Source organism: Ovis canadensis, chromosome 1, assembly GCF_042477335.2.
Source record: "Ovis canadensis isolate MfBH-ARS-UI-01 breed Bighorn chromosome 1, ARS-UI_OviCan_v2, whole genome shotgun sequence".
Classification (NCBI taxonomy): Eukaryota; Metazoa; Chordata; class Mammalia; order Artiodactyla; family Bovidae; genus Ovis; species Ovis canadensis.
Window position 1 is genome coordinate 233,296,973 of NC_091245.1, and position 23,750 is coordinate 233,320,722.

A 23,750-nucleotide genomic window follows, 5' to 3' on the forward strand; every position below is an offset into this window, starting at 1 on the left:
GGAAAAAGACATCTGCCACTTGCAGTTCATTTCCTCCTGCCTGTTACCCTGTCATCACAGCTGGGCCTATTTAGATGCCAGTGTCATCTGGAAACACCCTCACAGACACACTGAGAATAATGTTTACTCAAATATCTGGGTACCCTCTGACCCAGTGAAGCTGACACACAAAATTAACCACCACAGGTACAGTAATACAAACACATCAAGTGTGCAAATCTGTAGTCACTGCAGAACACCTTTAATGAAAGTTCAGTGTGGTTGTGCAGTCCTTGGGATCTACAGTTTCTCAGATGGGGCCCTGGGGAAGACCTGCACATGTCCTCACTTATGGGGAAATCAGCCTGTAATGAGAGCAAAGGCTCACCTTCTAGATGGCAAATTAGTTATTCTCGGAGTGCATGCCAAGGCTCTTCTGACTCTTTGTGACCCTACGGACTGCAGCCTGCCAGGCTCCTCTGTCCATGGGATTCTCCAGGCAAGAATACTTGGCTTGTCATTGGGAAGGTTGCTGCTGCTGCTAAGTCACTTCAGTCGTGTCCGACTCTGTGCGACCCCATAGACAGCAGCCCACCAGGCTCCCCCGTCCCTGGGATTCTCCAGGCAAGAATACTGGAGTGGGTTGCCATTTCCTTCTCCAATGCATGAAAGTGAAAAGTGAAAGGGAAGTCGCTCAGTCATGTCCGACTCTCAGTGACCCCATGGACTGCAGCCTTCCAGGCTCCTCCGTCCATGGGATTTTCCAGGCAAGAGTACTGGAGTGGGGTGCCATTGCCTTCTCCACATTGGGAAGGTAGTGGGTTGCTATTCCCTTCTTCAGGAGATCCTCCTGTCCCAGGGATTGAACCCAGATCTTCTGCACTGCAGGCAAATTCTTTACCATCTGAGCCACCTGGGAAGCCCACTAGCACCATAATAATTAGGTTGCATGTGACTATCAGCAACCAAAGACCCAACCCATACTGGTTTAAACAATAAAAGGAATGCATTAGTGCATGCAATGGGGAAAAACCTTCAGATGAGACTTGATTAGGGGCTCAGGTATGTGAGCAGAACAGCTTCTCCATCTCCGTTTCTCAGATTTTTGATTTTTCAGTGTTGGCTTCCATTTTCTGTAGGCTTTTCTCCTTGTGGGATCTGGATGGGGGTCGAGGTTCTCTAACCAGTATGCTTCTCCCCCCATGACTCCTGAAACAACCAAACCAAAGTCCTGAGAGTCTTTGTTTCAGACCCTTCCTCTATCCCTGGAGCTTCTCCTGAACCCTGAAGACACTCAGAAACTAGAGGCTGCTAGGAAGGAGGATGGAGAAGGCAATGTCACCCCACTCCAGCACTCTTGCCTGGCGAATCCCATGGATGCAGGAGCCTGGTGGGCTGCAGTCCACGGGGTCGCTAGGAGTAGGACACGACTGAGCAACTTCACTTTCACTTTCACGCTTTGGAGAAGGAAACGGCAACCCACTCCAGTGTTCTTGCCTGGAGAATCCCAGGGACGGGAGAGCCTGGTGGGCTGCTGTCTCTGGGGTCGCACGGAATCGGACACAACTGAAGTGACTTAGCAGCAGCAGCAGCAGGAAGGGGGAAGTAGAAGTGGATTCTAGAGGGCACAAGCACGTGTGCATAATACAGATTAATGCTAAGGCCAAGGTTATATCAGTTATGGCTGCATCTTTGCCCCATTTTCATGTTAATATCAATATCCACCACTTGAAAAACAACACCAAGTTGAAAACTGGAACATCTGAATTCAATGTCAAAATTCAAAGAAAGGCAGACAAGGTTGATTATATGTATAATTAACCACAATAGACTGTAAGCTCCTTGTGGTAAGGCATGATTTCTTCTTTTCCTCTGTATCCCACATCTTGTTACATATCTGATAGTACTCAATAAATATTCATAAAACTAAGCTCAGTTAAAGAGGGTGTTAAGTGCTCTACAAAAGATAGAAACAGATTTTTAAGAAAAGGAGGGTGGGAGAAAAAACAAAGAGGTTGGGAGGACTTCCCTAGCAGTCCAGTGGTTAAGACTTGGCACTCCTAATGGGGTGGCATGGGTTCGATCCCTAGTCTAGGAATTAAGATCTCATATGCCTCAGGCCCGGCCTCCAAAAAAAGGTATAAGCAGAGATGGGGTGACAGTGAGTTCTGCCTTAGGGGAAAACAGGTGCCATGAAGATGCACAGAGGGAGTGGCATCAGGCCAGATACTGAAGTTTTGTGTCAGGTTGAGAAGAGAGGCAGATGGCCTTTAAGAAGTGGGGACCGGGCTGGGAGACCTGGACATGAGAGAGCAGGCTGGAGCCCCACCCCCAGAGGTTTCAGTTCAGTAGCTCTAGGATGGGGTCCCCAATTCTACTCTTTTTCAAGTTCCCTGGTGACGCTGCCCCTGCTGCTTCGGTGACCACACTTAGAGCAGTAAGGCTAGAGGTCAGACAGAGGACTGGGCGCCTCTCTGTTACCTGGTATACATTTTTGCTTTTGCACTTAGAATGATATATTGTAGTTATTTTTTGCATGTCTTTCTCTCCCAGTGTGCCTTAAACTCCTTGAGGAGCATAGCACCTGCATATTTGTATGAATGCCCTACCACAGTGCTGGGCACATAGTAGGGCTTCAATAAAGTGTTGTTGAATTTGAAAATGAAAAAATGAACAAAAGAGATCAAAGAAAGTAAAGACCATGAAAATAAGTAAAAGGATGTGTGTGGTCTTCAAAGAGGGAAAGTGACTCAACAGGGTCAAGATCTAGGGACTTAAAGGAGATTGGAGATAGGAATTGACCTTGCCTTTGGTAGCTGGAGACCCACTAGTGACTCATGAGACGCAGTGGTCTGTAGGGGTGAAGTGGGGAGTTGAAGACATCTATTATGGATTGTGTGTGGAAGGGAAGTGTAGGAAATGCCTGCGTGGGTGTTGGAGTTTAGAGGAAATAAGGAGGGTTTAAAAATATCCAGTAAGAATAAAGTGATTGAAGATGTGGCAGAAAATATTAGATAGAACAAGCTAGAGGTAGTCTGGGAGTGAATTCCAAGCACAGATTGAGAAATGAATTTCAGAAAGGATTAAGGACAGAAAGGATGGGCAAAGCTACAGCAGAGTTTGGGTGGGGAATGGAGTTAAGGGATCACTGCTGCTGCTAAGTCGCTTCAGTCGTGTCAGACTCCGTGCGACCCCATAGATGGCAGCCCACCAGGCTCCCCCGTCCCTGGGATTCACCAGGCAAGAACACTAGAGTGGGTTGCCATTTCCTTCTCCAATGCATGAAAGTGAAAAGTCAAAGTGAAGTCAGTCAGTCGTGTCCGACTCTTAGCGACCTCATAGACTGCAGCCTACCAGGCTCCTCCATCCATGGGATTTTCCAGGCAAGAGTACTAGAGTAGGATGCCATTGCCTTCTCCGTAAGGGATCACTAGACCAGGTAAAAGAAAGCTCAGAGTGAGGGGTCACAGACAGGGTGGTGTATTCGTTTCCTGTGCTGCTGTAACATTACCACAAATGTAGTGATTTAAAACAACACGAATTTATTACCTTACAGTTCTGGAAGTCAGAAGTCTAAAATGGGTCATCAAGCTTGCATTCCTTCCAGAGAATCTAGAGAATATTTCCTTGCCCTTTCCAGCTCCAAGAGGCTGGCTCACGGCCTGCATCACTCTCACCTCTGCTTTTCCATCATGTTTTCCCTGACTCCGACTCTTCTTCTTCCCTTTGCCAAGGCCCTGTGATGATGATCCAAGATTATCTTGCCATCGCAAGACCCTTAGCTTAATCACATTTACAAAGTCCCTTTTTCACAGGTTCCAGGGATTAGAATGTGGACATCTTTGGGAAGTTGTTATTCTGCCTACCACAGATAGAGACTGGGGACCAGGTGATGTGGGGAATAGAGAGAAGTGACTAATAGGCAGCACCTGGTTTCAGAAAGGAGCTAGCTGGGCATGCCATTTTATCTGCAGCCTGAGAGCAAAACTAAACACACACAGTCTTTAGAAGGGCAGGTTCAATACAAGTTCAAGGAGGATCTGGAGAGAATAAGCTAATTCAACTTATTTCCCATGGGATAAAGGCTGTAAATGAAACCAGGAGGAGGCTCACTTACAGGAAGGGGCTTGGCGTCACCTGGCCCAAAAAGGTAAGGTCCAAGAGTGGTAGATAGTGGCACCTTGGGTGGCATTCAGAGAGGTCCAGCAGACCGCTGGTTACAGGCTTTCTGTGGCTGTCCAGAGACTTGGGAAAGGGCTTATGAAGCTGTTTAAAACCAGGCCCCTGCCTGTTGCTTGGCCTCCTTTGTTGCTGTCGTTCAGTCACTTAGTCGTGTCCAACTCTTTGCTGCCTCACAGACTGCAGCATGCCAGGCTTCCCTGTCCTTCACCATCTCCCTGGGTTTGCTCAGACTCATGTCTGCTGAGTCAGTGATGCCATCCAACCATCTCATCTTCTGTCACCCTTCTTGCCATCACTCTTCTTGCCCTCAATCTTTGCCAGCATCAGGGTCTCTTTAACCCTTAGACCTCGAACAAGTATCCAGTCTCAAGGATCACAGGTGGGCATTCTCTATCAGGCACTGAGTTTTTACGTACATGTGATATTCTCCATCTAGAATGATCTTCCCTCACCAGCACCACCCTTTGTGAGCTGACAATTGCTTAGATGTGGCTTTCTTGCCTGCAAAACTCTCTGACTCATTTCTTACCCCTAATCCCTGACACAGCACATTTCACGCTGCCATGAATTTGTCTCTACTGTTCTCTTTCCCTCTGGACCACCTTGAAAGTGAAAGTCGCTCATTTATGTCCAACTCTTTGCCATGGAATTCTCCAGGCCAGAATACTAGAATACTGGAGCAGGTAGCCATTCCCTTCTCCAGGGGATCTTCCCAACCCAGGGATCTAACCCAGGTCTCCTGCATTGCAGGTGGATTCTTTACCAGATGACCTACCAGGGAAGCCCAAGAATACTGGAGTGCGTAGCCTATCACTTCTCCAGCAAGTCTTCCTGACCCAGGAATTGAACCAGGGTCTCCTGCATTGCAGGTGGATTCTTTACCAGCTGAGCTACCAGGGAACCACCTTGGCTGTGATACAAATACTTGAGACATGAGGACTACCTTGTCCATTACTGGGTCCCCAATGCCTGGCATAGTATCTGGCACAGAGAAGTCACTCTGTGAATATTTATTAACACAGATGAGATAGTATTAGTGCCTAAATTTGCAGAGGATTTGTCATTCACAAAGGATTTTTGTTTTAACATCTAATATCTCACTTAATGCTACCAATAACTCTATAATGTGTTTGTTTTTCCATTTTACACTAGTCAGAATGGATGCTTTGTTGTAAATGGAGTGTACCCTTTAAAATTATATAAACATTAGAATGGATTAATCAGTTAAAGTTGGGGGAAAAACTGGATGCTTTGAGAGGTTATCTTGCCCCATCATACCAGTAGTATGCAGTAAGTGACAATGCTGGACAGGTCCAGCACTCCAACTCCCAGCCCCCTCCTCTCTTATTCTGGGGGAGTCACTGAGCAGCCTCCACTTCAGAAGGCCACAGGTGAGTGTTCCCAGGTTACAGGAGGCAAGGGAGGGTGGACAAGGGGACACCAGTAGTGGTCGAGCTCATGTTAAATACCAGGCACTTATATAGGTGTTTTACAGGAATCATCTCACTTGTTCCCCACAACAGCCTTTTCATTTTGTAAACAGAGAAGTTGAAGTTTGGAGAGGTTAAGCGCAGGGTGGGTACCAGGGAGTGACTTGGTGAGGTGGCTTTTCATGTGCCTCCCTCATCTTATCTGGCCCTCCCATCTTCAGATGGTCAATGTCCATATCATCCACAGGCCATGCAGTCACACTGCCCTGCCCCTCAGGCTGCCATTTACAGAATATCTGGGGCTAACACTGGTTAGGGAACTTTCACAAAGCCATACAGGTCAGGATGAACTACGTCATCAGCCCAGTGTAATTCCAGCCAATGAGATCTATCATGGGTGCTGAGTGTAGATCCTGGAATGAGGAAGCAAAGGGTTAGGAAGCACTCATAGTGAAATGAAGGGACAAAACCAGGACCAGGATCCTAACTGGTGGGAGGGAGTGGTTGACAGGGCACTGACCAACCCTTTGTTTTCCATCAGCACTTCTCTTCATGTTAAAGTGGTCCTGCCCCTCCCCACCCCACCCCCTTGCCTCCTTTAGCTCTTTGTCAGCTAGCACTTGATTACTGACATACACGGGTAGTGAGCTAGAGAAATCCCAGGTAAACCCTCGTCTCTCTCATGTTCATTACTTAGACAGCAGGCAAAGGGAACAGGAGGGATACAGAAAAAGGCTGACTGAGAGGAAAATGAAATCAGGGCAACAGTCACATCTACAGATTGAGGCTTTCCATGTATATCTAGTTCATTCAACTTCAAATGAAATGAGAGGCTAAATGAGGAGGATTTTCACCATGGGAAATGAGGATTAAAAGGGGGCTTTTCCTTCTGCATGAAAGCTGTGCCAGTGTTCTGTAACTTGGAGATCCCTGAGCAGATTCTCCAGTGAAGGCAATGTGCAGGAATGTTTCATGTTTTCTTGAATGCACTCACTACCCACTTCTGTGACTAGTGATAACCTGGCTTTTCAGGACTGCAGGGTCAACAGTTGGCCCTTAAAAAAAAAAACTCTTTGTGTAGCTGAGATTGTCTGTGACTTTCTGATGTTGCTTCCCAAGCAGGTGGGGTCCCTTCCTCCATCACTGTCTACTGAGTATCCCTCTCTTAGGAAACTGTCCTTCCTAGGTGGAGGGAGGCAGTTCCTGGCTAGTGACTCATGGCTGGAAGCTCCAGAGAATTCTCCAAGTCCATTTATAGGAAAAGGCTGGGTGGTCAATTTTCCAAGTGGCCTTCTGGGCCTAAGTCTGTATTCTTGGCTGCCAAAAGCCATGCTGTAGTCTAGCCAACAAAAGGAGCAGAATTTAGTAACACACATGAACATATCTGTCATTATCCCTAGGACATAGACTTCTAGCCCTAACCATATGGAGACAAGTGGCAGGAAGTGGCAAGTTCAGCCCTCTATTGATTAATGTACAGACCCAGAGGAACTGCTTTTGTGGTCTGGTCCCTAGAAAAGAGTCATTTTCTAGGATTTTCTCTCAGCAGTGTAGAGCATTCCTGTTCACATACCTAATCCTCCAGCACCTAACACAGCATCTTCTGGCTGACAACACTCAAAGGTCACTTAGTATTTGTTTAAAATGAGAATAGTTGCGAAACGTTAAGAAGATGGAGTGATAGACTGTATAGTAGGTTCTAGAACAGTCTTCGGAGCGGAACCATGGTTTTCAAAATATATATTTTGTTAGTATGGTAGCTATAAGTAGTAAATGAAAAGAGTGGCAGTTATTTTCAGAGATTTCTGGAGATTAATAGATATTGTTAGTGCTAATCAAATTAACTGAAAGAGAACATTGAATCTAGAAGTAATTTGAGAGGGAGTGTGTATACACACATGTATATACACACAGTAGCTCGACTTTTTATTCTTTAACAAGAATTTAAATGTCCTTGCTGCCAGTTATTTTTGATGGCCCTCTGTTTAAGATGCCCATAGCCTGGAGTAATGAGATGTGTCCACAGAATTTCAGTTCAATGACAAGATGCTAAACTCGTCAGCAGACTTGCCTGGGAGACAGTAAAGGCAGCAACTGATTCTGCTCAAGAAGGAACAGAAACGCCAGGGACGGGCCCTCACCTGGGCTACTGGATTTGTACGGTTCTGATTGGCGCTCCTCTGCCTGTGCCCCCAGCTCCCGTCCACTGCCCTGCCTACTAAACACAGTCCAGATAACTGGGACCTTGGAATCCCTTTCCAGTAAACCTCCATCCTGCTTCCAGGGCTGTGGAAGTCCTGGTCACTGGGTCTGTTTCCCCGTGGACAGGCCATGCCAACAGTGTCACCCCCATAGGTCTGAGGGGCAGCCTATATGAGCTTGCATATATGGGCTGAAGTATCCACAAATATGCATAGGAAACTCCTTGAAGGCAAAGCCAGGGGTAGGAAGAGAAGGGAGGGGCAAGGGATGGAGGCTAGGAGTCATTTCTTCCTGTTTCCTTGACAGGGACCAAAAATTCTAAATTCAAAGCAAGCCTCCCAGATTGTTGTAAAGGTGTATGTGTCAGGTCAGAAGACTGAGCACTGTGTAAGCTGCAGAATATTCCAGTGTGTGGATCAGTGGCCTCCCTTGTGCTCTGGCCCCAGGTTGTGTGTATGTGAGAGTGGGCTGGAGGGAAGGCTTCCCAGAAGTAGAACTATTTGAGATCAGCTTTGAAAGTATGAGTTTTCTCATACTTTCGTGTGTGTTCAAGCCACTGTGTGTGGTCAGTGGCATGTTGCTGGGTCAGGAGTTTCATGGAGGAAGAGGCAGCAGATAAACCCATCAGTGAATGCCAGCAAATGACCCTGGAATGCCATGGCACTGGGATTCTGACCATGCACTGTGGGAAATCTTTGGCATGAGCAGATGGGGTTTTAGGCAGCAAGGAGGCTGAAGAGAGGGGAAAAGGCTTGAGATGAGGAGGCCAGTTTGGAAGCTCTTTCAGAGTCCATGGTGTGGGACTTATGGCCTGAAGAAAGGCCATGTCAGCTTCCTCTCTGCAAGCTATCTATGTTATCTTAGGGGCTTCTCTGCTCTCAGCAAAGGAAGGCTTTCTCTGAGATGTGAAACAGCTCCAATGAGGCAGCATATAGAGACCAACCTAAGGAAATACAGTGTCAGGAAAATATTTCTCCTTATCCAAAAATATCTGAAGGCCAAAGCACCACTTCCCTTAAATGTGAGTGATAAGCTTCAGGAAATATCTGTCTTTATTCATTCACATTATTCACATTTTATTGCTAGTCACATTGTTTAGTACTTCTCATTTTGCTCCTTCTGTGGATTCAGCTTTGCCTCAATTCAGTTCAGTCGCTCAGTCGTGTCTGACTCTGCGACCCCATGAATCGCAGCATGCCAGGCCTCCCTGTCCATTGCCAACTCCCGGAGTTCACTCAGAGTCGTGTCCATTGAGTCAGTGATGCCATCCAGCCATCTCGTCCTCAGTCGTCCCCTTCTCCTCCTGCCCCCAATCCCTAGTAGTCTGTATTTGCCTGAGCCTGCCTGCCTGTCTTTCTTGTTTTTCCTTTCTTCCTTTACCCTTTTCTCTCTTCTCCATTTAAAATTTTCTTTATAGTCTTAGGATGTATGACTGGAGTTTAAATAAAATTGTCATGACTAGAAACACGCATCATAGAGACCCTGGTATTCTAGGAATAGGACATAAAGAATAAGGACTGAGAAATGGAATTTTGTAGAACGGGGCAGGAAATGTGTAAGCATTGTCCATTTCTAAAAGCCTCAGGGTGAGGACGCTGTCCTGACCCGGAGCAGCTGGCTGATGCTTCTGCCATTGGTGCCAGGGACCTCACATCATTCCTCCTGAAGGACATGCAATCACCCCCAGAGCACTGGCAGCCCTTATTGAACTGTTCATTCATATATGCCATTTACCAGAAAGTAGCTCTAACCTTTCTTCCATGATTATTGGATATGAATATCAAGTTTAAATTTACATATAGGGTAATTTATATTTATAAATTTATGTATATATTTGTATATAGGATAATATATATGGGCTTCCCAGGTGGCTCAGTGGTAAAGAATCTGCCTGCCAATGCAGGAGCCACAGGAGACGAGTGTTCAATCCCTGGGTTGGGAAGATTCCCTGGAGGAGGAAATGAAAAGCTGTTAGACTTGTTAACATTAACTGCAGCACCTAGAATAGCACCTTGCAAATGGAAAGGACTCATAAATAATTTGTGAATGAGTGAATGGATGGATGAATGGACATGAAGAGAAGTGGACTCATCTGTGGGATACTTGAGGGGTGGGTATCAATAGGATTTGGTGATTGCTCAAAGTGGCTGGTAAGGGAAAAATAGTAGTCAAGAATGATTCCTCCCTCCCCAATACCCCCTACACCCCCAAACACCACCCCACCCCCAACTTGTAAAAAAAAAGAATGATTCTCAGACTTCTGGCTTGAGCAGGTAGATGGCGGTGTCATTTATACGAAGGGAGATACTTGGGGCTAGAGAGGTGGGAAAAGCAGGTTTTTGGCAGGGGGTCAATTTATGAGTTCAGCAGGTTGAGCTGTGCATCAGATTTTTTAATCCTAATACTGGAAGTCACATTTCAAGTCTCCCTTACCAAAACAGCCAACCAACAACAAACAAAAGAAATAACCATAGGAGAAGTATGAATGGACTAATAGTTTGTACTTTTATTGTTCAGTTTTCCCCAGGTTGTTCTTTGTAATCCTTTTATTTTAGCAGACAAACAATTCATTAAATTGTCAGTATGCAATGTGTCTGTGTGTTAACATAGACACATCATTCCACAAAAAAGTCACATTCTCCTTAATGCAAATTATTGCATCCTTATATTGATAAAGACTTTAAAGACTAAGAAAGGTTAGGATATTGAGAATATGGTAGATATTATTTTACTTTAGTAGTTTTTGATCTTATAACTTTTTTGTGGTCCAAATGGAAAACTGAGAAAAAGGAAGAGCTCTTTCCTGCTTTATTTTTATTTTAAATATTTCCACACCATATTTCTCTAACTTAAAGGCTCTAATTAAAGTCATTGTCAAGGATCTCTTACATACTTATATTCTCTTTTGAATTGAAACCCTCTGATATTCTATGGATAACTAGGAATTAGCTGGTGAAATGAGGTAGTAGAGAAGACCTTATTACAGAGAAGGAATGATAACGTGCAAAGGTCTTATGGTGAGAGGAATTTGAGAGAGAGAAAAATGACATTTTTACTAAAGTTGAGAGAACAAGGTGGGCATGTCTAAGATGATGTCTAAGGAGTAGGCAAGCAGGGACTGAGTGTGTTTTAGACCATGTTTTAAAATTCTGCCCTTTACCCTAACTTCTAGGAATCTCTAGATATTCTGGGTACATAGTAGGTATTCAATAAATAGTTGCCCTACTCTTTTTTTTAATGCCATCTGTGCTTTTCAATTCAATGTAATTACTGATCAAATTCACTCTTCTGAATATTTGCAGCACAGTTGATTATGGACAGCACAACCAATTTCTGAGAATGCTACTTGATAATGTTTTCCTTGAGTCTTTAGGAAAACGCTATCATATAAGGGCACCCCCTCCAAAAAAAGCTGAAGCTCTCAGGGTGGTTTGGAGGAAATGTAATACTACTGATAAAGACATAACACAGGAGACCTTGACTTATGGGCGAGTAGCAGCATTTATGCATTTTGTAGCCTTAACAATTCAATTGCAGAGCACAGATGTAAAGGAAAAGCAAAGGAAACTGAAGGCTCTGAAATTTTACTGTAAATTTTAAATTTCAGATTTGAGAGATTTGCTAGCATTCCAACAAGAGTAATAATCTCAGAATGTGTTGAGTTCAGATTGAATACAAAAAAATATTAGATTGATTCTGCTTAATAAACTTTCCTCTCTGTTTCTTTTTCTCCCTTCTTCTTCTCTTTTCTTCCTGTAGGTGGTTCAGAAGTGTATTCCTTTCCTAATTGGGCAATTGAAGGATTCGACCCATAACGACATCATCCTAAGCATCCTCATAGAGATTGCAGGCTACAAGCCAGTGGCTTTGAACAGTTTTCTTCCAATGCTGAAAGAGATTGCTGAGAGATCCCCCTACCTCATTGGACAAATGGCAAGAATCTATGGGGCTGTCGGACATGTGGATGAAGTAAGTATGGGTTTTTTCTCTTCATTTCCCTAATTTCCATTGGCACTTAAACCTTTGGAGCTCTATGATATACAGGTATGTCCTGAGACTTCTGAAAGTTCCCCTTTCTCTCTCTCTCTCTCTCTTTTTTTTGGTATGGACAGTGGCCTCTGGATCAAGGGCATGTTGTAGCAGGGTTACATGGTTTGTTCAGGAAGTGAGGATTTTATTGCTAACATGTCACTCAAGGAAGGGGAAGGGTTACAATGGAGAAAGCACAGTGATAGATAGAGACCATTTTGTAATAACAATAACCAGCAAGATTTTCATCTCTTTCTGGTTGCCATTCTGCTTAACCCAAGAGATTGTCAGTAAACATGGAGTTAGATCTCAGAGACTGCCTATTAATCAGGACCCATAGCTATCCTGTCAATAAGTGCCTGGATTCAATATGTTTTGAACCCTCTCCATGATGTTCCTTGGGAGAGTGCAATAAGCGTTCATGGGTGTTTGAAAGTCCTAGTCTAAATATTTGCATAATAAAATCTTTCAGCAGCAGCAACAGGATGCCATCAGAGCTTGTAGGGATTAGACAACTAAGAAAGAATTTCCAGAAATTAAAGTTCTGAAGGGTGTGTGCATGCATGTGTATACACATATGCAGCTGTCTGATGATTTTGCATTGAAATTGAGGATTTTTATCTTTTAAAAATAAAAGCAAATGTGTAATTGATAGAGGAAAGCTTTTACTTCATGCACTTACCTATACTATACATTTCCTATTAGATAAGTATAAAATTGTTTAACTCTTAAAAAGGATTTCATAGTTCACCAAGTTTAACCTCTCAAGTCCACAGAGAAGAAAGTAAAAAGCTGGAAAAGTTAAGTGACTCATCCAGACTCAGCTGGGGTTAGTTGATGACCCAGTGGGAATTAGACCTTTGGTATCCTTGGCACTGTTTTCAAATTTTGTCGTAAAATGGTTCTTTGGTTCTGTTTTGTTTGATCTCTGCTGAGATTTGTGGAGAGCTGGTGAGTGCCAGGCTTCTTCCTGGTGGAGAGTCTTTCTCCTTTAATTTCCCAGAAGAAGGTGGGAGAACTGGGCCCCAAGCAGCCTGAACTTGTGAGTGTGACAGTGGCTCTTGTAAAAGGATTGCTCAGTCCTGACATGCTGCTTACCATAACCCCTTTCTGTTCACTGCTGTTTGGAATGTCTCATTGCTACAATCTGCCTTCTGGTAACACGTTCTGTGCCCCATCCCCTTTGCTACCAGGAGAACCTGTGGTATGCCCGAATGCTTTTAGGCCAACTGTGACCGACAGCTGTTTGACTGGGTCTGCTGACCTTGCAGATTTTTGCATGGACCAAAAAATTTAACCTCTGATGGGCAAGGCCTTGGAATCTTTAAGTTATCATTCTTTTTGTCACAAATACATTTATGATTCATTAATGTGTAGTAAGAGCTTCCCTGGTGGCTCAGTGGTAAAGAATCTACCTGCCAACGTGGGAGATGAGGGTTCAGTCCTTAGATGGGGAAGATATCCTGGAGTAGGAAATGGCAACCCACTCCAGTATTCTAGCCTGGGAAATCTCATGGACAGAAGAGTTTAGTGGGCTATAGTCCATGGCATCACAAAAGAGTCAGATTCAACTTAGGGACTAAACAACAATATGTAATAATGCACATTGGAGGTGACTACACCTCCCAGAAAATGTAATCTGTAAACAAAACAAAACAAACAAAAAACAATTCTAGCCACTGTCAGTTTACCTAAACTCAGGCTAATCTGAGAGGGAATGGACTATTAGGTGATATTTGTGTGGCTCCAGGGAGAGAAAGGGGGGCCACAAAGCCTGAGGAATCACCTATTTCAAAATTAAGAATATCAGAATATTTTCTCTTCTCTGTCTCTCTCTGTCTCTTTCTCTTTCTCTCTCTCTCTTGCTCTTGCTCTATCTCTATATCTCATTCTCACATACCCATGGAGGCATCTGTGTTTGAGAGAGAAAAAAAATTTTTTTCCTGATGCTTCTGATTCAGTTTGTCAGCAGAGAACAATTCTAGATCAAACACTCCAAATGTGTTGGGATATCAGGTTTATATTAGGAGCTCTTTTCCCAATACAAGTTCATGGACCCTATAGAATACTTATTGAATCAAAGTTTCCAGGAAAGGGACCTCCCCAGCCTCTGCCAGTGTAATTCTTGTTTTGGTTGTACAGCACATGGGATCTTAGTTCCAATCCTATATACCTGTATCTATATATCTATATTTTTGGCCTGCCAGAGTAATTCTGATGCAGCTTTTTGTGGATCAGTGTTTGAGATCCCTTGGCATAATATATTTAAAGCGAGAGTCAATCAGGCTTTGTCCATCACCCATCCTGCCTTCCTCCATAGAGTCACGATAATTAATTAAAACTTTTCCAGACTATTGATACGGCAATATAGATTAGATATGGTCAAGGGTAACACAAAAATTCAAAACAAAAATTGTTGAAACAAAGATACACATCTATTTCTCTTTCACATAGAGAAGTCTAGAAGGCAGTCAGTATAGAACCCCATGTTTCAGAAACTCAGGCCCCCCTTCTCCTTTGCTGCTCTACCATCCTGGAGCATACCAAAGAGCACAGGGCTTCCATCTCTTGGTCCAAGATGGTTATTCATCTCCACCCATCAAGTGAGCATTTCGGCCAGTAGGGGAAAGGGGAGAAGGACTCTTCCAGACAAATACAGCCTACTGTTTATATCCCATTGGCTAAATAAAACAAAGCTGTAGATGACCATAGCTGCAAGGGAGGCTGGAATGTGTAGTCTGCATTTAAGCAGCCACATGCCCAATTAATGAAAAGAGAAGGACATAAAGAATGACTGAGGACAAGGAATGTCTTTTTGCAGTTCATCAAGTGATTCTTTTCTCTGGGTCTCTTTTCTCTCCTTCAAAACAAATAATATCCATATGCTAAGGAAATAATGTTCAAGAAAATCCCACAGATTTAGGCATAAATACATTCACTGCCAACAGCAAGAAGTTAGAAACGTATTGTGAAACTATTATGCAGCCATGACATGTGTTTATGAAGTCTCAGGAAGGACTAATCCAAGGAGCCTTTGTTGTTGTTTGCTGTTTAGTTGCTCAGTCCTGTCCAGCTCTTTGCAACCCTATGGACTGTAGGCTCACAAGGCTCCTTTGTCCATGGGATTTCCCAGGCAGGAATACTGGAGTGGGTTGCCATTTCCTTTTCCAACAAGGAGTCTTAAATAACTATTAAGTTCACACACACACGCACACACACATGTATAAAATATATACAATATCTTTGTATTGGATTATCTCCTTTCCAGAGCTGATATTCTTGAATTCCATTATTCCATTTCATTTAAGATCAGCCTGACAAAACTACCTTAAATGTTAGTCAGAATCCCCTTTGTTCAGAAATAATGCCTAAAATATCACCCTTTAGTTTTAAAGAATGCTAAAACTCAGTTGTCCCAAGAATTAGCAACCTAAGCAGCTGTTAACTGCTTAATCTGAGTAAACCTGTTCAATATTCTAAAACTTTTGTGGCGCCATATTCCTAAAGACCAAAACCAATAGACAAGATATATGTGTATGGTTATTTCTACCCAGCCTCTTTTCAGAAGGAAACCGGAAGTTACTAAAGTGCATTGCCAGGTGGGTTTGAGGACGGAAATCAAGTATAGGCTCCTGGCTACCATGGAGGAGGAAATTGCAATTAAAAGAGAACAGCACAAACTTTGCTCTGAAAAGACCCCACTGTTTCCTTCATGGAGAGCTTGGTATATGTGAGGTAAAGGGACACAGGGATATATGAGACGTGGAGATGTTTAGGGTGTTCATGATGGAATAGCTGCAATAACCTAGTGACCTCAGGCCCTAGAATCCTCTCTCTCAATCTTACTCTGGTCTTATCTAAAAATTGACTTAATTAAACTTCATTTCTCTTTGACACCATGTAAAATTTTCCGATGTACTCAGGGGTGCCAAGTATTAGATGATATTTGTTACTAGGATTTAAAAGATTTTAAAAATGCAGAAAAGCCAATGCAACTTTGAGTATCTTGCTCTGACTTCTGAGATGCACAGTTGGTGATTGATTGGAGGCTACTGTTGGTCCCTGTCTTGTTGCCTGCCTTCCACTGAACTGCAGTGTTTGATCCTTAAGGGGAACCGGGGTGGGGGCAGGGCTCTCCCGGGGTGTGTGACCCTCAGGCCTGGCATAACCTCAAGGGTGGAGTCAGCCTGGAATCAGTCTCACACATTATTAAATGACTTCTGCCTCATGTTCTGTGCCTGCATGAAGACAGGTGTAGGAACTGCAGAGCTGGCTATGGGGAAGTATACCAGATGTACCTGTCTTTCATATCAGCACCCATCTGGTTAGGCAAACTCTTTACAACAGCTGATAGCAGTCACAATCTTCCCATCTGCTGGTGTAAACCCAGCAGAGGGAAGCTGTTCTATAAAACAAAAATTAACATCCTATAGTTTCTTATTTTTACTCTCTTCCAAATTACCTCAGGGATATTTTTCGCCCAAATTTAAAATGAAACTGTGCTTAATAGCCATACAGTGTTTGTGTCATTATAGGAAGCTGTATAGTGACTCACAGGCAATTTTCAGGTGTGTTCTGACACCTAACGTGCATCTGTTGGATGGAGAGTAAAACTAGGAGGACCAAAGGGCAGAGAAATCCATCCGCTTCTAGGATAACTGATGAGCGGTTGCCTCTGAGGTGCACCTTCCTTGGCCTGTCCAGTAAAGGACACAACTGGCTCCTCATCATGCCAGGATTTACCCCACTTCTGTGGTATGTTCAGCTGAAGCAGATGCATAAATAATAAATACTATTTTATTAATATCAGATAAATCCTCAGCATGGCAAAAACACACGTTCTTCTGCCTTTCTCAAATGAGGAAACTGTAGTGGAGACTGCCAGACAATAGTAGGATGACATAGTAGTTTCTAAGGGTCCATCCCCAGACTTACATCCAGAGAATTCATACAAAACCCTTACCACAGTGCCTGACATACAGCAAGTGCTTGATACAGTTCAACTAACAGCAGTAATAATAACAACGGCTGCAACAGAAATATAATAAAATTCTACCCAGATGGAGAGGGTTAATGAGACGGATGTGCTTCTTCCCACTCCAACGTATCTTTTGTGAAATGACCAGTTTTCCTCCTAAAAGTGCAAGTGTGGTCTTTCTCCCTTGCACAATTCTTCTGTTGGCTCCTTCACTGCCTATCGGATGCCACCGCCTTGGCTTGGCCCTACCCTCCCTCTAGTTTTAGCTCTTACCTGTCCAGGCTCTTCCATGCCCCCTGTGTTCTATTAGCACTTTAGATCCTTCCCTGAGCATACCTTGCACCGACATATGTCATCGTCTTCACAGCCTATTCTTCTGGCTGGATAGTTTCCATCCCCTGCTCTTGCTTATCTTTCCTGACCCAGATCAAATGTCACCTCCTGCTGTGTAAGCTCTTCTCATTTCTCTTAGGCAGTTACCCCTTCTACGTTCCCATTGCACTTTGGCTTTATCTCAAAGGTCATACTGACTGTGTCACGTCATAATTTGCCTGTCCATGTCTATTTTTGTGTGTGTGAATAATACTTTTACTAGTCAATTTCATATATAATAGCAAAGGTGTCATATGGAAATTTTTTAATATGAATTTATTTATTTTAATTGGAGGTTAATTAATTTACAATATTGCATTGGTTTTGCCATACATCAACATGAATCTGCCACAGGTATACACGTGTTCCCCCTCCTGAACCCCACTCCCTCCCCTCTCCCCATACCATCCCTCTGGGTCATCTCAGTGCACCAGCCCCAAGCATCCAGTATCATGCATCAAACCTGGACTGGTGATTCATTTCATATATGATATTATACATGTTTCAATGCCATTCTCCCACCCTTGCCCTCTCCCACAGAGTCCAAAAGAAAAACACCAATACAGTATACTAATGCATATATATGGAATTTATAAAGATGGTAACGATAACCCTGTATGCAAGACAGCCAAAGAGACACAGATGTATAGAACACTCTTTTGTCCATGCCTATTTATTCTCCATGAGTCTCTGAGCTCTCATAGAAAGGAATCTTACCTTATCCATCTGAATTCACCTGTGGCCAAAAGAATTCATGAGTATTTGGGAGCACTCTTATTAATCATTAAGAATTTGAAGGTTGAATTCTCACTAGCCGCTTTCATTCAATCAAGCGTCTAGTTCTTCTAGGTGACATAACTATAACTTAAGGGGAAGGAGAGGAAAATATTAAGATGGAAAATGTTGTTGATACTTCAGAGCCTGTACAATTTATCTAGAAGGTGAAAGATGAAAATGAGTTTGACAGGGGACCTGGCAATATTAACTAGAAAGCATATGATGAGGCATGTCTGTCTATGATTCCAAAAGATCCTGGCTTCTTGGTAGGTGACATCAGAGAAAAATGATGTTGAATGGATCATGAAAAGAGGTTTTCATATACAAGGACTTCACAGGCGGCAAGCTGGTTGAAGTGTAGTGCCCAGGAGGAACTTCACCACTGTAGACCAAGCAGTGTTCACCCCTGGGGTCTGTCTGTGTAAGAATCCACTGCCCGAATGATCTTGCTGCCGTGGGGACATCCATATGCTGTAACCTGGTGGTGAAGAGGGTGTCTCAAGAGCCAGACTGCCTTCGTTTGAATCCTGACTCAGTTGTGTGGCCTCTAGCAAGTTACATCACCGCTCTTGATTCATTTTCCTCATCTGTTAAATAGGAATAGCAATATTATTTACCTCCTAATTTTGTTGTGAGAATTAATCAGCTGAACCATGGAGAACAGTGTCTGGCAATTGGTAAACATTCAGTAAATATCAGCAATGTATTACCTCCTAAGTGGTGCTCAGGGCTTTCTCATTACATTTATTTGGATACAGACTGGAACTTAAGTCCAACAGACTGAAATCAGGGAAGACAGCAACAAGTAAAATGATGTGCCTCTTCCCTGCTCCCCAGGGAAAGAGGCTGAATGGATGGGTACGTGGGGTCAAAATAAGGACAGAAATAAAAGGAATGAGGTACTGTATGTTCCAGTATACCTCCAGTATATATTCCAAAGATATAAAGTAAGACTGGCTGTATCTTCTTTCTTTGTTAGGAAATAACTAGTATATATGATTTTTTTCTCAGTGTGGAACATGTATCTGTTTTAAATTTATATTACAGACCACCATTCCTGAGGGGAATAAAACTAACAAAAACAATAATAAAGCCACATTTTATAAAAATGTTTATAATTTAAAATAGGCCTTGCTTTCTTGGGGGCACTGGAAGTAACATTGCTTTCAATAAAGGGCAGGTGGTCCCCAGCTCCCCACCTATAAAAACAACTCAAATAAGTTTGCATCAATTTTTTTAAAAAACCTGTCATTAACTAAATCTGAAGTGATTAAATTAAATCCAGACTAGGTTGATTTTCTTGCCCAGGAAGAACTGAAGTAGAATGCTTCAGTTCCAGAGGCTTTATTTTTTTTTTTCATTGTTTTCTTTACCCATTAGACTCTCTGAGCCATGCAAATGGTCCCAGCCCCCTTGGTTAGATATTGCAGTAGTTACAACCCTCTCTTCTAATGTGCGTCCACATGAAAAAGAGACCCCTTTAGGAATGGCTTTCATTTTTTGAGAGGACAAATTGAATTCACGTGTTTTGTCCATCTACTTAAGTCTCAGATAGATGAACTGAAGCAATTTTAGTTTAATAAGCCCATTCTCACCAGGACTTCATCTCACTAGAAGGCACGCACTGGTACCACACACACTGTTTGGCCACCCCATGCCAGACCCAGAAGGCAACCAACCCATGTGGCGGAAACAGAGATGCCCTAAGCTGCTCTTTACACATGATCTCATAGCACGTGGAAGGATGCTACAGCCAGTTGTTTTCCTTAGCTGGAAACCAGCAGTCTGCACCTGTGAAGAATTGGATGGCTTGCCCTCCCAGCCTGGCCACTGCCGGGGAGGTGTGAAATCCTGTGCCCTCCGCCTTGTTTTCCTAACTGGCTGGAATATGCTGGCCAAGCACCAGGGCGTGTTTATTACATCCTCTCTGGGCTCAGGGTCGTGGACACTTGTCAAGTAGAGAAGTGGCACACATCTTGCCCAGGTCGTGTTTCTGTGACATCCGGCAGGCCTTCCACAAAAACACTTTCAGGAGGAAAAGGAAAAGAATGACAAAGGCAACAAGAACCACATTACTGTCCTCATCCTGGCTGTGGAAAAACATCCTGCGACACAGGACCTGGATGGATGCTGTGCACCTTTAACTTGCAGGTCAAGAGTAAAGACTCTGGGCGCCATTCCACAAAAGGAAGGACCTGTGACTTAAACACCCCAGTTTCCCCTAGGGTGGGGAATCTAGTTAAAACTTGGTGTGCTCAGAGTCTTTGGGAAGCCTTGGTCAGCGCCAGCTGGTAGCTATTTACTACTACAGAATTGTCATCGATTGGGGAGGTTTTTTTTCTTTTTTCCAAAATGCAAATAGTTTTATTGTTTTTTATATTGTAAAAAGGTTACATGCTAATTGAAAATGATATTAATAATCTCTTGCTGCTGCTACTGCTGCTAAGTTGCTTCAGTCATGTCCGACTCTGTGCGACCCCATAGATGGCAGCCCACCAGGCTCCCCCGTCCCTGGGATTCTCCAGGCAAGAACACTGGAGTGGGTTGCCATTTCCTTCTCCAATGCATGAAAGTGAAAAGTGAAAGTGAGGTCACTCAGTCGTGTCCGACTCTTCAGGACCCTATGGATTGGAGCCTACCAGGCTCCTCTGTCCATGGGATTTTCCAGGCAACAGTACTGGAGTGGGATGCCATCGCCTTCTCCGAATAATCTCTTACAAAGTGTAAAGAAAGAAAAACTTCAAGTATGTACAGAATATTCTTTCACATAATAGAACTGATTTTCCTTAACCTGTCTCTGGGATGCAGGGATGAGTCGCCGATTCTTTCTAGATGTAACCCCGAGTACTGGTAGTGACAGACACAGAGAGGAGAAAGACATGGTCCCTGCCCTAGGGAGGCTCACAGTGAATATGGGCTGGTGAGGGAGAGAGATATACAAATAGATGATTAAAGTTTAATTTGGTGCCCGTTACCACTGATTTCTGATCTGTATCAAGAAGGAAACAAGTCACCCTGTGTGGTGGAGTTTGGAAGCATGTTCTAAGTGAGGCCTGTTGGATGATAGCATGACGTCAGGGGAGGAGGAGGAGAGTGTCCATGGAAGACACAGCAGGTACAATGGCCAGTAGCTGGAGGAAGACCCTCAGCCTTCTGGAAACTGTACCTGGAGTGTGGAATGGATGATGGAAGAGGGGAGAGGGCTGAAGCTGGGGCAGACTCATTCCAGATGACGACATTCCTCATCGATCCACAGACAGGTCCTGTTTTCTACCCTCTCTCTCCACATGTATTTATCACTGGTGTCCAGGTCACCAGTATTTTTTTTTTCCCCTTTATTGTGTGGACAAGCAAAGAATACTGTGTACCTCAACATTCCCAAGAAACTAAAGAGCCTGCTAAAAGGACAAACAGTCCCACAAATAGTTGCAAATGTAGGATAGTAAATAATGGTTACAAAAGTTACATGTTGCTGCAATTTTCAACAATGTCTTGTAATTATCAACTGTAATTTAGGCCAACTGACCAAACCACCAAGAGCTCTCAGTGCCTCTTTGACAGCAGAGCTTGGCAAGTCCTTGAAGGGGCCTCTGCCTGACCAGTCTCTCCTCAGGATTGAACCCCAAGGACGATCAGCCTGATCCCCGCAGATCTCATCTCTTTTCAGAGGGGACTTCTGACTTTCTTATGTCAGTATCTGTGAGGAAGTAGGCCTGTGGTTGCTGCAGCAGAAGCAGAAAGTTTCTACTTAGTGATTTACCCTTCTAGGCTTGAGCTTAAGATGTAAGTGAATGTTGGATTCATCAGAAACAACAGCTGGGCATTGACAGCAGGTGAGTTGAGAGGATAAAGTAGTTGCTAATTCCAGCTCAAATCCTGCTGCTCGTCAAAGGCTGTAGCACAGACCTTGCTCTGCCCATAGCCCTCAGACAAATCACTTCATCATAAGCCAGCCCCTTCAACTGCCAGCACCTGCGTGTTTCTGAGCCTGTGGGTTTCCTCAGCTTCACAGGCCACCCTGCTAACATGCATGGCTGGATAGATATATGAGGAATATCCCCCCCCCCAGCCTCCTCAGCAGCCTTCAGCCAATGATGAGGGTATATACACCTCAACTCTGTCAACCCTCTAATGAGATAACCCTATCCCAGAATTCCCAGGCACCCTTTCCAAGCTATTTCCCTTCTCTGTCTCATTCTTCAATTCCCATCCTCATCTCCTGAATTTCCAAATAGATGCTTTGCACATAAATCATCTCAGGGTCTGTTTCTGGGGAACCCGATCCCAGAAAAGTTCATTTCCATACCTTCCCCGGCCATCATCATCTCCCCTGCTCTAAGCATGTGAGTGCACATCCGTAACATTGAGTCTGCACCTGCCTTCTGGTTGCATTTGCCTTCCGTTCACTTGGTATATGAATCCACACACCAATCCTAACCTGCTTTAAGCACTGCAAAAGAGGGTACTGTACCTTATACTTCTTTGTCCCCCTGCACTGCCCATCCTTGAAATGGGTTCCTAGCCTGTGAACCACAAATATTTGCTGACCAGCTGTTAGATCGAGATTGGAACTTGACACTAGTATAGGACTTATGCTAGTAGCTGCTGATGACATGGCAGGTCATAAGGAAGAGAGGAACACTACAGACATTGGGTTCCAGTCATGGGTTGTAGCTATTGGTTTTCAGGTTCTATTGGTCTTCTTTCTATGTGGTGGCCAAAGTGTAGTCTCTGGCATTGGGCATCACTGGGAACTACATTCAGAATCTACAAGTTAACGAGATCCCCAGGTGATCTGTGTGCACATGAAAGTGTAAGATGCACTGGTCTCAAGGATCCAGCTCCCACAGGGTTTTTCTACTAGAGGATTCCCCCGAGGTCTGGACATAACCACATGTGTGCTTGCATGCATGATTCATGTATGGTTTATAAACACACACAGCCATACCCCCACAGGTTTCTTTGTAAGACTCATTTTGTTACAAAGTAATAAGTCAGTAACCTTTAAAAATGATCATCTTTGGCAATGTTAGAGTAAACAGAAACCCAGGGAACATCAAACATTGTTTGTTATACAGTTTCTGAGTATTTGTCACACATCTGATGAGGGCAAGGCACTGGAGAGAGTGCAAAGTTAAATATTTAATAAAAATCAACCCTTTTGTTGTTATAAGGGGCTCTGGTTTTTCTTCTCTTAGAAAGGATCCTTCACTGGCCCGTTGATACTTCCTATGTAACATTCCTAGAATTCCTCACCCCATCCCCTCTCCAGTGGAAAAGGGGGTGGTGATGGGGGAAAGATGAGGAGAGTGTTCCTAATTAGCACTTTTATACATAATAACATAGAGGGTGTATATACAAGATTTTCCTTTGCTTAAATTTCCATTTTTTTTTCTTGTTACTTGATTCATCATATTTCAACCAGGATCTGAAAGCATCCCCAAAACTCCCAGCACGATTTGACACTGAGATAGTGTCATCATGATGTTAAGGGTTTTTGTTTTTTTTTTTAATAATTTTACTCTCAAAAATTATGAGAACACTTGAAAGTAGATGAATTTTATTGCGTAGCCATAACTGTACTATTTGAGCTGATATTTACATTTCAGCTCTCTTCCTTATTTATTAAAAACAGTAAGTCTGGTTTTATTTAGTAGTGAATAGGAGTGGGAAACTTAGTGCTAGTTCACAGCCTCTAAGAAAAGATGTATCTGACAGTCAGCAGATCAGCAATGGACTGTCACACTGAAATGCTCACGCTAGACTTCTTAGCATTAACCAGAATGAGTCTTGTTATTTAC

At 43.5% G+C, this 23,750-nt stretch overlaps 1 protein-coding gene across 15 annotated transcripts in view; it reads left to right on the forward strand.

Annotated features, from left to right (window-relative positions):
• The window catches only part of VEPH1 (ventricular zone expressed PH domain containing 1), a 384,254-nt gene that overhangs the window by 100,621 nt on the left and 259,883 nt on the right, over positions 1-23,750 (forward strand). For all 15 annotated transcript variants that reach the window (XM_069561395.1, XM_069561331.1, XM_069561307.1 and 12 more), the window contains one exon: positions 11,553-11,762. In XM_069561395.1, coding sequence (XP_069417496.1) covers positions 11,553-11,762 — 210 coding nt within the window. The remainder of the gene's footprint in view (positions 1-11,552; positions 11,763-23,750) is intronic.